At 40.6% G+C, this 16152-nt stretch overlaps 1 protein-coding gene across 1 annotated transcript; it reads right to left on the reverse strand.

Annotated features, from left to right (window-relative positions):
- Positions 1–5742: 5742 nt before the first annotated feature.
- Positions 5743–15349, reverse strand: LOC119429079 (leucine-rich repeat-containing protein 3-like). Its single transcript, XM_037696796.1, has 3 exons — positions 15076–15349; positions 6710–6878; positions 5743–6535 (listed from the first exon to the last, which is right to left on the reverse strand). Exons 1-3 carry the CDS (start codon positions 15347–15349, stop codon positions 5743–5745), a joined length of 1236 nt encoding a protein of 411 aa, XP_037552724.1.
- Between the last annotated feature and the right edge of the window lie 803 nt (positions 15350–16152).

Here is a 16152-nt window from a genome sequence, read left to right on the forward strand (position 1 = left end):
GTTCCCATTTAGACCTTTAGCCACGACTTGTTTCTAAATAAATTCACCTTGAATAGAGTTCAGACCACCGCAGTGGACGGTGATAAGAAACGTGAACTAAAAACATTTATCACCTGACATTTTCCATTTAGCTGAAGGTCTTTGTGTATTCATGGAGGACCTTCTGCTGTTCTGCAAACGTCCAGGGTTCAGAGAAAATATGAGAATCCTGCTTTTAGTTTGTCAAATATGGGGACGTGTGTATTAAAATCTAATGATTAAATACTGATCAGCATAATCTCAATAAAATATTACACTTCCCAGCTTTTTGACCTGATCTACACAAACGCAGTGAAGTATATTCATACTTTTGGTTAAAAAAAATAGTCGTTTGTCTTTTTCTCCAACAGTAAATCAATTCAGTTTATTTATATAGCGTCAAGCCACAACAGAAGTCGTCTCAGAGCAGTGAACAGAAATATTCATATGTGTAAAAAGTAAGTTAATATTTATCTGAGGAGCAGACTGCTTTGAATTTAACTTTATCACAGACTCTCATCTTGAGCAAGCACGAAGGAGACAGTGGAAAGGAAAAACTCCCTCATGAGGAAGAAACCTTTAGCAGAACCAGGCTCAGGACAAGCGGCCATCTGCTTCGACCGGCTGGGTTTGAGAGGAACAGATACACAATGGCAGGTCAAGAATCACATGTTAGGATAGAAATAGTATGAAATCAAAACTATTCAGTTAAACAATTCATTTAAGGAAGTGAGGTCATTTGTCCTCCAGTAGTCTAAGTCTATATCAGCACAACAAACCAACCCTAACTATAGGATTTATCAAAAAGGAAAGTCTTAAGCCCATTGTTAAAACTGGACAATGTGTCAGCCTCATGGACAGAAACTGGAAGTTGGTTCCACAAGAGAGGAGCCTGACAATGGAAAGATCTTCCTCCCATTCTGCTTTTGGAAACTCTAGGAACCACAAGTAAGCCTATAGCCTGAGAGTGAAGTGCTCTGTTAGGAAACTATGGAACAAAGTGATCTGTAATATAAGATGGAGCTAGGTTGTTGAGAGCTTTGTATGTTAGAAGTAAGATTTTGAATTATTTTCTGAATTTGACGGGGAGCCAATGGAAGAAGCAGTGGCACAGCAGCAGCAATAGTAGTAATAGTAGTATGGGTACAAGCAAGTTTTTTCACTTCCTTGTTTTATAACTCAATCCAACAGGATTTTTTTTTAGTAATTCTAGTACTAGTACTTGCCCCAGTACACGTCGCACCACCGTATAAGTCGCATCAGTCCAAATATGTCTAATAGTGGAAAAAAACCATAAATACGTTGCTTTGCCGTTGACGCGTTGCATTTGTTATGTGTCAGCGATGCAACGCTGACCACCTGATCGATTGGCTGCCAAATGGCCAGAGTGTGCACGGGAGGACTTTAACAAGAATTAAACGAGATTAACACTTAAAAACAATTGTTTGTTTGTTCAGAATTATATCAAAGGTGTGTCTCAGTTGAACTTTTCCTTAATACAGTAAATGCACTTTGACGGTCAAATCAGCTGCATTTCAAAAGCCGATGTGCGGCTGCGGGAGCGTGCAAAGGGAGGACTTGCTGTGCATTTCTTTGAAATTTAACAATATAACCACCTAAAAAAACTTGTTTGCTCGACTTTATAGTAAAGGTGTGTCTCAGTTGAACTTTTACTTAATAAATTCACTTCAGTGGTCAAATCAGCTGCATTTCGCTTGAATGGCACGGCGAAATGCAGCTAATTTGACGTTTGCTCCAGGAGTTCAGGAGCGAGACGAAGGTGGCTTTCTATGACAAGCCAAGTGTCTCATTAATAGTCACTTTTATCTATTAATTCGACACTTGATTTGACATATTAGTCGACTGCCCTCTAGCGGCTGAAAATGGTAGTGCTAAATATTTTCCATATCAGAATGAATGAAAGTCAGGTCTCAGCCAAAAACAAAAAAAACATAAATAAGTCGCTTTGCTGTATAAGTCGCTAATTTATGCAAAAAGGTGCGACTTATACAGCGAAAAATACGGTAATTTGGTGAACAAGAAAATGGGTTTATTGTCTTTAGTAATCAAGCCGAGTCAATAAAGCCTAGCTTTAATTTTCCTCCTTGCAGACATGCGTATCACCCACCACCAAAGATTTAACTTAAAAGCTAGTCTTTTAATGCTTTTAGCTATATCAAAACATCTAAGTTCATGCTCAATAATCCAGGTTAAAAAAACGTCCTCTGGACGGTTTCTTTGTGTTGAAACATTTCATCCTTTATCCAAAGGACTTCATCAGTCTCAGGAGCCACAATAAACTCAGTCCCACAAGCAGCACACTCACATAGTGGACCAACCAGTTTGCTGGTGATAAGATGGTTTCTGGAGTCCGCCCCGTCAATTCCTCTGAGGCAGCCATGGCCAAAGTGGTTCAAAACATCAAAGTTCATGCTCGGACTGATTAAGTTTTTTGGATGAAAGACAAAACATTTCAACACAAATAAACCGTCCAGAAGACCTGACTAACTTTATTGGGCTTTTAGCTATAGTTCTGCTACTATTAGATTAATTTTTGCCATTTTTACCTAACCTTTTGCTGCTTATAGCTTCAGCTGTGCTACATACTTTTGGACATTATGGACATGTCTTTCTGTTGTATTTACGTTTATTTACTTCATAATATATTTATTTAATTTTGTCACGTCCCACCTTCCATAATGATTAAAACAATTTTCTTTTTTTTAATGCAGAGTTTTTCACCTGATGATTCAGGAGAATAAAAATGAGCACTATATCCCTCTCTAAATTAAAAAAAATAGTGACCTTGATTCTGTCTGGCTAATTATTAATATTCACTATATAACGATGTTTACCGGAGCCTTCGGGACTTTAAATGTGAACTTAATTGCATTTGAGTGCAGGTCAAGGTTGAATGTTGGAGCTATGAGGTCAAAATTGTACCTAATTTTTTTGTACTGTATATATGAGACGCTTTGTTCTGGTACTAATGTATAACATCCTTCATAAATTAAATTTTGTATAAATATATTCTACCACAGGAAACTAAGAGTTGCCCCTGTAGTGCCCTTCTCAACAGCTCACTAGATTTATGGACTTCAACATTTGGCGTGAAGCTATTTTAGGATCGTGAGATCCGTACTAATATTCTGGCTCATCCAGCTGATGTATGGCTGCCATAGTCGGCACGGTAAAACCCGGAGGAATAAATAACCGTGACAAATGTTGGCTGCAGATGAGCTTTGAGTCGAGTCTGAATGAAGAGGTCGTGAAAACAATGATCGTAAATAAAAAAAGCTGTGAATCCTTTGTCTCATCGGGCGTTCTTCAACTCGGATATCAACAATTTTTATTTTATATTACAAGAAAATGGAAGATAAAAAAGGGACTTTGTTATAAGAGTTTGAGAATGGGAAACTATCAAAGGGACAAATGATAAACCCGTATGTTCTTATAGTAGAACTTCAGTTTGCTCAACAATAAATTGATAAACTACACAACTACAAGGACTGACATATTTTACATTGTTTTTTGCTTGTGAGAAAGTGTCATCTGCAAAAAAAAAAAAAGAGTAAAATGTCTGTACCACAATGTTATTGTCCCGCTTAAAAATTACCGAAGTGTTTTGAATAAAACTGAACAGCTGACAAACCCCTCCAGCAAACTGTATCTCTGCGAATGGTATTTTCGCTTTTCTCCACCTTAATTTATTTAACTCTAATGGTAAATTTAAATTGTATTTTGTTTTTTGTATAAAAATGCATGCTTAGCCTAAACATAAACCATTTGGGTTGAATTAATATATTTGGTGAACTCAAAGCATTTGGAATTACGTCTTATTTAGGAAATTTGGCAAGGAATTTGGTTCTTATGGAAATTTTTACAATTAAACTATTTTCTGATGGTCGTGAAAAAAATCTTACGTCAACACAGACATATTGGGGCTTGTTTCAAGATATAACAAAACTCTAACCCCAATCATTGTTTTTGACTAAGAATACATTTTTATTCCTTTTATTAAATGTTTTTTCCTCTCAAACCCAAATAAAAAGGTGAGAATTTAACAAACATGGGTTCATAAGACCAAAGTCTCGTGATACTTTGACCTATAACTTGTTTATTTTCAGCACGAAAGGCAGATGATCTTGCCTGTGTGTTAGCAAAGTATTTCATGAACCTCTGGACAGACTTTAATAAAACTAATCAATGAATGCACATCTGATTAACCTTTCAACCAGATGTAGGATGGCCGCCACAGCTAATCGACCTTAGCAAACACAAAAATGTATCTCAGTCAATTCTGCAAATACTGAACTAAAATTTAAAGTGGTCGTACCCGAGAGTCATTACAACACAAGCTAAACCTTTTTAAGAATGCACGAAAGTTTACGCTCACTAAATACTTTTCTTTTAGTGGTAGATTTTCCTAACTTGGGTATTTTACATGAAGAATTTATTCTACTTACTTTCCCTTTAGTTTGTGACTTTAATGCTCTTTACAAGTTTATGCTTTTAATAAGTAATCTCTTCGGGACCCAAAAGTCCCAGGTTTGATCCCCAGTCGTGTCTCTGAGCAGGACACCCTATCTCCAATTGCTCCCCGGGCGCTTTCAATAGCTGCCCACTGCTCCACCTGCGTGTATCCCAGGTGTGATGGATTAAATGCAAAAAGCCAGTTTCGCCATTGTATGGGAACATACAATGATGACAACACATAGCACTTTCTTTCCTTTCCCTTTGGTTTGTGACTTTAATGTTCTTTTCAAGTTTATGCTTTTAATAACTAATCTGATTTAATTTGACACAAGGGTGCCAGTTTCATTGCAGTCCTATTGAAAGTAAAACCACTGATTAACCTCACAGCCCTAATGCAGCTGTCATGAACCAGTTGGTGTCATTATGGTAGCTACATTCATGCATTTCATTAATTACAAAAGAGGCAGCATATATTTTTTTGAGTCAGTGTAGATATTAAGTATATCTTAGGCTTGTAAATGGACTGCAAATGGTAAATGGACTGCACTTACGTATAGCGCTTTTCTATCAAGATACTCATAGTGCTTTACAACACAATCTGTGCCCTCATCTATCCATTCACAGAGCACTCTACTATTTCTGTACAAAGAATAATCAGTGCGTTATTACATTTATACACCAATGGGACACACATTGGAGGCAATGAAGGGTTCAGTGTCTTGCCCAGGGATGCTTCAGCATGTGACTGCTGGTGGAATCGAACCCCCAACCCTTGCATTGGAGGACGACTGCTCTAACCACTCGACCACAACCGCCCCAAACCGTCTTGTAGAAACGACCACCTTATTAAAAATAGAAAGAGAATATTCTCTCATCAAATCCAAAATTTATATTTCAGAAATGATCGTTTATTTCCAAAAGTGACTTTTTTTTCCCCACTGCTGAAGTAAAACAATAGGTATCCAGGACTCCAGTTCTATTCATATCAGAGGGTTTCACTGTGTTCAAATGTTCTCCATCGTTATACGTATATCCATTTATTTATTTATTTATTATAGAATGGCTTGGCAGAAAATAGCAAAACTTGTCTGACTGTAAAGCTTTGCACCATTTAAAAATATATATTTTAAGGCGTCCTAATAATGTCTGTGTCTTGTCCAGCATTTATATCTCTCAAGCTCCTAGTATGCTGTGTCCATTTGTATTTCGAGGTGCACTTTGAGCCACACCTTCATCCGTTTCCTGACACTAAAACGCGCTGCTTGCAGTGTCGTAGTCCTTGCTGATGTGGGACGTACTGGGCAGAGACTTAAGGTACTCCATGTGCCTCCTGGCATCCTCTTGGTTGTGTTTGATGTAATAAACGATGTAGGCTGTCACCATGAAGAACCAGCAGAACATGGCCACAAACATGGCCATATCGGTTGTTTTGTGGTGAAAGTTGCAGAAGTTGATTCCAGAGTCCAGAACATGGATCACGGATTGTCCCACGTACTCTTCCTGTACCGATGTATGGCAGCTGACCTCGTTGACCGTCTCAGGGTCAAGCCTTAGTTCCCGCAAAACCTCTTGGAGCAAACAATCGCAGTGCCAGGGGTTGTTGGAGAGCCGGACTCGGGCGTGCAGCTTGGTAAAGGTGTCCTTCGGGAGGCTGCCGAGTTGGTTGTTGGAAAGATCCATGGTCCTCAGGCTGTCCGAAACCCCCTCAAAGGCACCAACCTCCACACTCTCGAGGGAGTTTTGGGATAAATCCAGCTCCCTGAGTCTATGGAGGTCCATAAAGGCCTCCTTAGGGATGACTCTGATTTGATTTGATGAGAGCAAAAGAACCACGGTGTCCTTCGGCAAGTTGTCCGGAATGTTGTCCAGGTTGCGTGAGGTGCACTGCACCATTATGCCGTTTCTCTCCGTGCAGTGGCAGATTTTTGGGCAAGCCTGAACTGTGATCAAGGACAAGGTCAGCAATGTTTCTAAAAAGAAAGAACTCCAAGAAAGATGTTTTATAGGTGATCCACACCTTTGAAGAGCACCCATTAGCAGGCTTTGAAACCAACGAAAGGAGTAAAAAGTTCCTGAAATTGTGGTTACGTGGCAAATTCTTTCAACACAACTTTCCGTTAAAGCACCATTGCCTGACTCTGTTGAAACCAAACAACCAAATCCCCTAAAGTTTCAGTCCCTCGATTTGTTCTGGACCTTCTCTCTCATGGTTTACCTCGACATGTATGAAAAATGAGCCCTGATCCAGTCGATAAGAGGGCGCCCGTACAATGGTTTGCATACTGAGATTCTGGAGATGGACTTGGCAGGCAGGGTGGAAAATATTTTGGCAGGCTGGGTTTTTAGGGTCGTGGGGCGAACCTCCTCAAACAAGCAGAAGAAACCTGGAAATGAATGAGAACAAAAGGTGACAGTGAGATTTTTATGTTTTTGCAAATTTTCCTGTCTGCTCATTTAACCACCCCTTTTCAGTAAAACTTTCTACTGTCCCGTTTTTCGTGTGATGATTAAGGGGCAGTAAAGTTCAGTATTATCATAAGAATAGCAGGTTTCCATAGCATGGCCCCCTGGGCTCCAATTTCCATCAGGACACAATCCGTTAAATAAAGTGTCTCTCATCAACGTGCAGCAGATGAACTTTTGAACACAGTGATGTGTGGTTTAAATAACACAATGATAATACGTAAGATTAATGGTTGCATATGGGAGCGGTGAAGGTCAGAAAGCAAATGAAAACCACAACGTGGTTCATTCGTTAGTTTGAGGACAAACATGACGGAGAAGCGGCAAATCCTATGAACTAAGGTTGACCATGAAATAAACGATTCAACACAGCTTTTATTGGATTAACGTTAAAGGTAAAGTCACTAAACTTACAAATGATCAAAGTTTAGTTATTTGGTCTTATCCTAAATCATGAAAATGTTTTAAAAAAAATAAAATAAAATGAGGAAATATAATAGTTTTCTAAAGTGGTCGCATAGATATTAGATTAAAAAGATGCTGAATAACTTATATGAATGCAACTGAATTATTTTCAGCCAAATCTACAAAACAGATTTATCAGGACTCGTGTTTGTCTTTAAACGCAGCAGACAGGTGAGTTTTAGCAATAAAAAAACAGTTTATCCAGTTATTTACCTGAAAGCTCCTGCCGGCTCGTGTGGCTCAGTCCCAGAGGTGAATCTGATTCAAAGCGTCCGGCAGCAGGATCAACACCTCCTCCTTTATGAGCTCTCCCCTAACCATCCTCCTGCAGGAGCTGCAGCCTCTCCAGGAGTCTGTATCCAGCTGTTTGACCTCCTGTTGGAGCAGCTTTGCAGCAGCGGTGTGTGTGTGTGTGTTAAAGCAGAAATCGTCCCGTCTCTTTGCTTTCAGTTGGTTTAAAAGATGCTGCATCTGCGATTCTTTGACATTGAGTTAAATCTGACAAAGTTTATCCTGGGAGGGGTTCCTGCCAATCCCTTATTTTCTGTCGGCTGCTGTTAAAGCGTATGTGCTCAAATGTGCTGCAGTTGTGTGTTATTTAAACTCTTTATGTCACCTTCTACTTCAACTTCATATTAATAGCATGAACGTAGGAACTATAAAAAGAACATTTTTCATTCATTTCCTCAGCTCGGAGGGAAATGGTTAAAGGAGTCCAGATCTTTTGAAATTCTATGCTTTATGCGTTTCATTTTATGCTGAGGTGACTTAAAGAAAAACCTGCATTTTTCACAGCGTTCCTGTTTACTAGACCAAATGACAGACCGATTTCTGTGAAACATAAATTATTTTGTCTCTACATTGAGTATCTGTTCAATCTCCTGCACACGCTGATTCATCAAGTTTTAAAAAGTGTGCTCGTTTGACAGCTGAGTGACTTCTCAACCACCTTTTTATATTCTAGCACTCCTAGTCCTGCTGCACATTACACTTCTCCTAGTGTCTCTGCGTATTGTTTGTGTTTTTCTTTTACCAAAATATCATATACCATTGGACAATTTTATTGAAACGTGCAGGAAAACACAATTGGATGTCCACCTAAAGCTAAAACTTCGGCGTCTGTCCAAATCAAACTGGCCGACACAGCTAACAGACTTTAGCAACACCAAACTGGCTATAACTCGGCCATTGTTGCAGTAACTGAGCTAAAACTTTGTGTGGTAGTCCAATAATTTTCAGTCAGGTCATCTGGACAGTCTCTTTTTTTGTGTGTGCTGAAATGTTTCACCTTCCATCCAGAAGGCTTCATCAGTCAAGGAAACGCACAACACAAAACTGATTCTTCCCCCAACAGCTTACTCCAAAGTGGAACAAACCAGTTATGTTGGTGCTAAGATGGTCTCTTTGGCACGCCCCCTCCTCCAGTGCCGGACACAGTCGTGTCAAACTGGTTCAAAGCCAACAAAGTCCATGCTCAATAATCTTTAATTCTCAATAACTGGTTTGTTCCACTTTGGAGTAAGCTGTTGGGGGAAGAATCAGTTTTGTGTTTTCTTGACTGATGAAACCTTCTGGATGGAAGGTGAAACGTTTCAGCACACACACACAAAAAAAAAAAAAACTGTCCAGATGACCTGACTGAAAAGTGTTGGATTGTATACCTGGATTATTGAGCATGAACTTTGTGTGGTAGTAGCTGAGTCATCCTAAGCACATCCACGTCTTGCAATATTGCACCGAACTTTATTTTCAAGGTTTCACCAAAATGACTGCAACTCCATGACTTCTCAACATAAAATGATCTTATGTTATTTATTATTTCTACCTCGTGAAATGTTTGAGAATCAGTTCTCATTTGCAAACATGACCTGGAACTGGAAAGAGTTTAAAACTCTAGAATAAAAGGCAGTAAGCAATATGGTAGTCCCTCGCTACTTCGCGGTTCAACTTTTGCGGACTCGCTATATTTGTCAATACACATTAACATATTTTTTTTTAATAATTGTACAGGACATGATTGTCAACTTTAATATTACTCACGTGACTGGGACAGTACTGGATGCTGTACAGTTGAGGGGAAAAAAAATACTTCTGACAGGTGCTGCCATTTTGTAGTTTTCTCTCGATAAGCCTACACTGTATTCCTGCTCATAATGACTTCATTTCCCAGAAGGCAACAGGGCCCCGCCCAGAAGCCCCATTCCCTTCAGCTGAAATATGAGAGGTCCAGATGACCTGACTGAAAAATGTTGGATTGTATACCTGGATTATTGAGCATGGACTTTGTTGTTACGAGAGGTAAAGTTTTGATGTGACCGGAAAAAGTTTTGTGCTTATTACAGTGACTTTAGCACCTAGAGAGCCGCACGGAACCCACCGAACCAGAGCAGAACCAAACTTCCATACGCATCAGTGAATCTTGAGAGCTGGTAGCTGGCCAACCAGGACTTCTGAGCGGGGACGCATGCCGCCAAAGGTCAAGCACTCTATCTGGAGCTCACTGGGTATTTGGCGGTGCGCGTCCCGCTCAGAAATTCTCGTGGGCCGGCTACCAAACCTTCAGACCCATTGGTGACTCTTGAGCTGGTAGCTGGTACACGAGGACTTCCGAATGGGGACGCTCTGCCATAAGTCCAGCGCTCCATCCAGAGCCCATTGGTACTTTTTTCAACCGAGCCGCCTGCTGCTGTTCTGCAGAGCCTGGTAAGTAAAATGTAGTAGCTCCACATACAGTACTGTACGTATGTTCTGAAAATGACGTAGGTTTAAGTGTTTAGAACATTGCAAGATTGTGGGAGGGGTTTCTAAAGCCTTAATATATATAAATACTAAAATATATATAGCGTCGCTACTTTGCTGATTTTCATTTTATGCGGGGGGCGTCTGGAATCCAACACCCACAATAACCGAGGGACTACTGTATGCATTTGTTGAAGGAATTCTCCTTTAATTCAGATTTTCCTTTCTGACGGTGTGTTTATTTGAGGCACTCTGACAGGAATGTGTAAAACAAAAACATAATGAGCACTTTCTGGGATTCGAGGGCAGAATAAAAGTAGGAGCTGCAGATGCTTCTTTTTATTACGCCTCTTGGGAGTAAATCAGTGTCGTTTTCCTCCCACTTTTGTCCGGGACTGATTGTTTGCCCTGCCTCCGTCAGTCTTCATAAACATTGATTATCGCCGTTATGCTTCAATACCCCACCTGTCAGGGCCGCCATGACAAAAGACCTTTGTCGGTAGTGGTGGCTGTCCCAGACCATCTGAAAGCAGCCGGCGTTTTGCAAAGCATCTGTGTGATTAAACGGTCGCCGTGTGCAGAGTTCAACCCTGTCAATTTTCCTGAAAGCCAGAGATGTTGATTGGAGTAATCAGGTATGGTTTGGTTCCCTGTGCCAACGAAACATCTCAACACCAGGTTTTGTCTCCGCCGTTTGATAGATTTACTCCATGCTCGGCACAGTTGGAGCTGTGAGAATCATGCCAAGAGGTTTTGTCTAACACGCTTCCTCATCCTGCCAGACTCCTGGCTGAGCTCCAGCATGATACCCCCAACTTAAATAAATCCATGCTCTCTCCATCAGATTGCAAAGGATATATGTAGGCTAGCCAGTCCTGCAGCGTCTTTGTAGCAAACTAATATCCGTGATTCATGACGTGCGCTTGCTACACGAGCACTGAAATGCTACCGATCGTGTTATTTCCTCTGGATGAAGAGGCTATTTTCATATTGTCTTCGTTGACTTTGTGGAAGCTGCCCTAAAGTGAATATTGACCTCTCGGTTGAACAAAGCTCATGTGCTGCAGAGCCTTACTGACGATGGGTTTCGCTCACTCGGCTTGTACATGCTTTCACCCAAGAGGGAGGACGCAAAACGTTTAATCACTGCGACCCTGATGTTTAAACTCAGAGTAGAGAAGGACAGAAGGAGCCCAGCTCTTCATGCTTCACAAGGCTCCTGTCTCCCTCATTACTTTGACATTTGTCTCTTGAATAATAAAGAAGGTTGTCTTCCTTACAGTACTGCGGAGTGACATCCTGGAGCTGCTCCAGTTCGTTCACCGAGCCAACACAAACATATTATACATAGCTCAGTGTGTGTTGTAGATGACTCTTAACTACTATCAAGTCAAATTTTTATTGATTTTATTTTAATTTTAACTAAATAGTAGCCTTTTTTATGTTGGCTAACGGTTATCTGTGACTGCCATCCCCAGTGACCACAGACGTTTAATTCATACACGTACTTAATGTGAGTTTTATTCAAATCTGTCTCATGCTTATTGAAATAATTGCGAACAGATCTACAGGGTTGATGCAAAGCATTATTTCCAATGTTTTTAAGTAAAATATCACAGTGTGTATCACATATAGGGGCGGCTGTGGCTGAGTGGTTAGAGCAGTTGTCCTCCAATGGGGAAGTTGGGGGTTCGATTCCACCAGCAGTCACATACTTAAATGTCTCTGGGCAAGACACTGAACCCCTCATTGCCTCCGATGTGTGTCCCATCGGTGTATGTGATCGAAAAGCACTGATTAGTCTTTGTATAGATCTAGTAGAGTGCTGTATGAATGGGTAAATGAGGGCACAACTGTAGTGTAAAGCGCTTTGAGTACCTTGATAAGATAAAATGTACTATATAAGTACAGTCCATTTACCATTTAAAGGCAATGTTGGGAGGATCCTTTTCTATAACCATACTTCTTGGCTATAAAGTCTTTACTTACTGACTTGTGACAAATGGTGGTTGAGAATGAGATGCCATCGCAGAGCAGTGTAAGCTAGCGAGCAGCTTGAAGAAAAAAGTACCAGGCTGTTGTGGCTGTGTATTGTTCTTCCACATGCTACTGAGACCCCTTGTTAAATGATCAAATTACCAATACGTATGTCTACATTTGCAAAATTCCAATTATCCAATCCAATAAACATCAAAGTAGTCAATAGCAGGAAAAAGCTGTTTAGCAGAGAAGACTTGCAGCTGTAAGTGCAGCAAAAGGCGGCGCAACAAAGTATGAACGCAAGGGGGCCGAATAATATTGCACGCCCCCTTTTCAGTTTTTTATTTGTTAAAAAAGTTTGACACATCCAATAAAATTCATTCCACTTCACGATTGTGTCCCACTTGCTGTTGATTCTTCACAAAAATTTTTAATTTTATATCTTTTATGTTTGAAGCCTGAAATGTGGCAAAAGGTTGAAAAGTTCAAGGGGGCCGAATACTTTTGCAAGGCACTGTGTGTGTGTGTGTGTATGTATGTATATATATATATATATATATATATATATATAGAGAGAGAGAGAGAGATAGATATAGAGATAGATATATAATCTCACAAAAATTGCTCTTTTTTGACATTTTTTTTGTGTATGTAAACGAACTAACAAACACAAGGGGGTGGGGGGTTGTGCTTATTTTATATGATCTTAACAATAAGAAACACACTGGTTCTTTTTTGTAAGATAATATGAAATATCGTCTTAACACTAACACAAAAAATGGCTCTTTTTTTGTTCCATTCTTGTATTAAGATAATATAATATATTATATAATATCTTAACAATAAGGTCATTTTCACACCAGATAGTCAGGTAGACTCGGTTCGGGACCAATATTCATGACAATTTGTTTACATTTGAGCTGGTGCGTTTGCGTTCACACTGTACTCGAACCGCGTTGGAGTTTGCTTCTATCGGACTGAGACCTAGGTTTTAGCCCTGGCCAGAGTTCACCTTTTTGTTCCGTGACAGAGTTCGATGGTGTGTTCACACCTCCCTAAACAAACCGGACTTTCTAGGAAAACGAGCTAGAGTTCGATTAAAGCGGACTAAACAGGGCTGATGTGAATGCACCCTAAGAAACACAAAAGTGGCTTTTTTTCTGGCCTTTTTTGTGTTAAGATAATATGGTACTGTACTTATTAGATGGTGATAAAATGCTTTCATTTTATTCTTTTTTTCTAAGTAAAAAAGGGCGGCTTGGCTGAGTGGTTAGAGCAGTCGTCCTCCAATGCGTGAGTTGGGGGTTCGAATCCACCAGCAGTCGCATGTCTAAGTGTCCCTGGGCAAGACACTGAACCCCTCATTGCCTCTGATGTGTGTCCCATCAGTGCATGAATGTGATCTAAAAAGCACTGATTAGTCTCTAGAATAATTTGTTCAATTAGCTTTGTAGAGATCTAGTAGAGTGCTGTATAAATGGGTAAATGAGGACACAGATTGTAGTGTGAAGCGCTTTGAGTATCTTGAAATAAGATAGAAAGGCGCTATATAAGTACAGTCCATTTACCATGTACCATCTAAGTGTGGCATGTTTTCTTGGACAGTGAAATAATTGTCTATGGCTAGGGTTTGTAATGAGTCTGTTGTCAAAGTTGACAACCAGGTAGTTGCACAGACTTTTTGTTATCACTGTACCATGTCACTGAGCTGCAAAGCCAGTTTGGTCCTCATGTATAGACTTTTTTGTGTCTATATATGATGAGCACTTGCTGTGCTTTGTAGCTTCAACCCTATTCATCGCCTTGGTCCGTACAGAAATCCCAATGAGGCGGCCAGAAGGAGTCTGGAGGGGTTCTGTAGATGAATCTGCAAGTTGGCATGAAGCTCTTGAACCTGAAAGAATCGGTAGAATAAATTAATTCAATGAATTGGCCTTTGAAGGTTCTTTTTTGTGTGTCTGTGGTTAGGAAACTGGAGTTCCCAGAGAAAACTTGGCTTGTCTGGGCTGATGCCATCATTGGCCTCACCTCATCACGCTTTTCCTGTCGCTGATCTTTGCACTGTGCTTGTTGTTTGTTTTTACACAATCTTTCTGATATGTTTCTTACTGTAAAGTGTCCTGAAATTCGCTTTTTAAGTAAAATGATTATTATTATTATAAAACCCACACATGGTAAACATTCCAATGCACAAACAAGAACCCCCCCTCCCCAAGATGCATACGCAACAGAATTTTATTTATTTATTTATTTTTGTCTGTGGGAGGAAACTGGAGTTCCCAGAGAAAACCCACACATACAATGAGGAAAGGTTGCATAGATGTATTTCATGTTTTTTTAGTTGTTTTTTGTGCATTGAAATGTTTACTGGATGGACAGAGACACATGGGAGCCGCGCGCTGTTTTTACCGATAGTTTTCGCGAGTTTTACGAGCCTCTAGCTTAGCGGTACGTCACTACGAAGAGGTGTTTTTTTTTCAGCGTTGTCGCTGAAAAAACTTGTTCCTGGACACTTCTCAGGCTTTGTCGTACATTTATTGGCAGAAGCCTGCAGCTATTGGTGGACTGGCTGTTCTGTTCATGAACACTTGCTGGTGGAATTGGCCACAAAGGTCTGTTTTTCTTGTTGATGCAGATCATAGATTAAATGACGACGCAATCTATATGCATCTGGGGGCATGCCACCTTCGGTACAAGAGGTTTTCATGGATCTCAAAGTTGCCCCACTGGGAATGGTAAGCCTTTATATCTGGGCCAAGGGGCGATACTGTTGACCACTCGGGGAGCTGTTCTTCTGCCGGCCATGTTCTCACCAGGACCAGGGACAGATCGTCTTCTTGCAGTTCAAGCAGCCATTCATTGGTAAATGGAAAGCACTCCCCCTGTCCTTGGCTCGTCTGGGCTGATGCTACCATTGACCTTGCCTCATCACACCTTTCCTGTCGCTGATAGTATCGACACTCTGCAGTAGCACACGGGCATCGGGAGAGGGCATCGGCATTGCTGTGCTGCTTCCCCGGCCGATGCTGGCTCTCAAAGTTGTAGGTCTGGAAAGAGCCAGGTCAGTGATGCATGGTCGGACCACAGGAGGAACTGGCTGCCTTGCAGGTATGGACGGAAGTGTTGCACCACCCGCAGCAAAGCCAGGAGCTCTCGTCTGGTGACACAGTAGTTCCTCTCCTCTCGACTCAGTGTTGTTCAATACCATGATTTCGGGTATCGATACAATACCGCTTAAAATGCTGGCCAGTATCGGCGGTATCGATGCCGATACTCCGAGCAAATGCACCTAAGTAAACCTAAAAAAAGCAGTGTATTTAAAATCAAAGCTGCATAAAAACACATCAAAGTAACTATTTATTTTAAACTCTGAAGTCTAAAAATATAGCTGAGTGTATACAACAACAGAAAAACTAGATACAATCATAAAATATGTGAAAATGGTGTTTCAAACACTAAAAACAGAAAATAAAGTAAATAATAATAATAAAGCAATCCCTCGTTTATAACGGGTGTTAGGTTCCAGCCTGCCCCGTGATAAGTGGAAAAACTGTGAAGTAGGGACGCTGTTTATTTTAGTATTTATTGTACTATTAAAATAAAATATTATCAAAAATTACTATAAAATGAAAATATTTATATTTTGGGTCAAGAGCTCTCAGAAATCCTTGGAAACCTTGATCTTCCATTATGACAGGTTGGCTTTCTTGGACTGTGAGGTCTCAGTCTCTGATAGAGGTCATTTGCAAACCGAGGTGTACCGCAAACCCACCCACACAGACCAGTAATTGCAGTTCGACTCCCATCACCTTTTAGAGCACAAGTTAGGAGTCATCAGGACTCTGTACCACAGAGCAGACAGCATCCCCACTAACTCAGGAGCCAGGCAGAAGGAGAAATCCCACACAAGACAGGCTCTAGAGCAATGTGGATATCCTAACTGGGCCTTCCTGAAAGCAGAGAAGAAACCCAAACAGGACTCCAGTCAGCCAACAGGTGAAAAGGAGGAAC

The sequence above is a fragment of the Nematolebias whitei genome, chromosome 23 (assembly GCF_014905685.2).
Source record: "Nematolebias whitei isolate Nwh7 chromosome 23, NemWhi1, whole genome shotgun sequence".
NCBI lineage: Eukaryota > Metazoa > Chordata > Actinopteri > Cyprinodontiformes > Rivulidae > Nematolebias > Nematolebias whitei.

Excerpts from the sequence above, each read along its gene's own strand:
- LOC119429079 (XM_037696796.1), bottom strand. The coding sequence starts at position 15,349 with ATGGTATTGAACAACACTGAGTCGAGAGGAGAGGAACTACTGTGTCAC. Across the intron at positions 6,879-15,075 it reads TACTATCAGCGACAGGAAAG|GTTTCTTCTGCTTGTTTGAG; the intron begins GTGTGATGAGGC and ends ATTCATTTCCAG. Across the intron at positions 6,536-6,709 it reads CATTTTTCATACATGTCGAG|CCTGCTAATGGGTGCTCTTC; the intron begins GTAAACCATGAG and ends TTGGTTTCAAAG.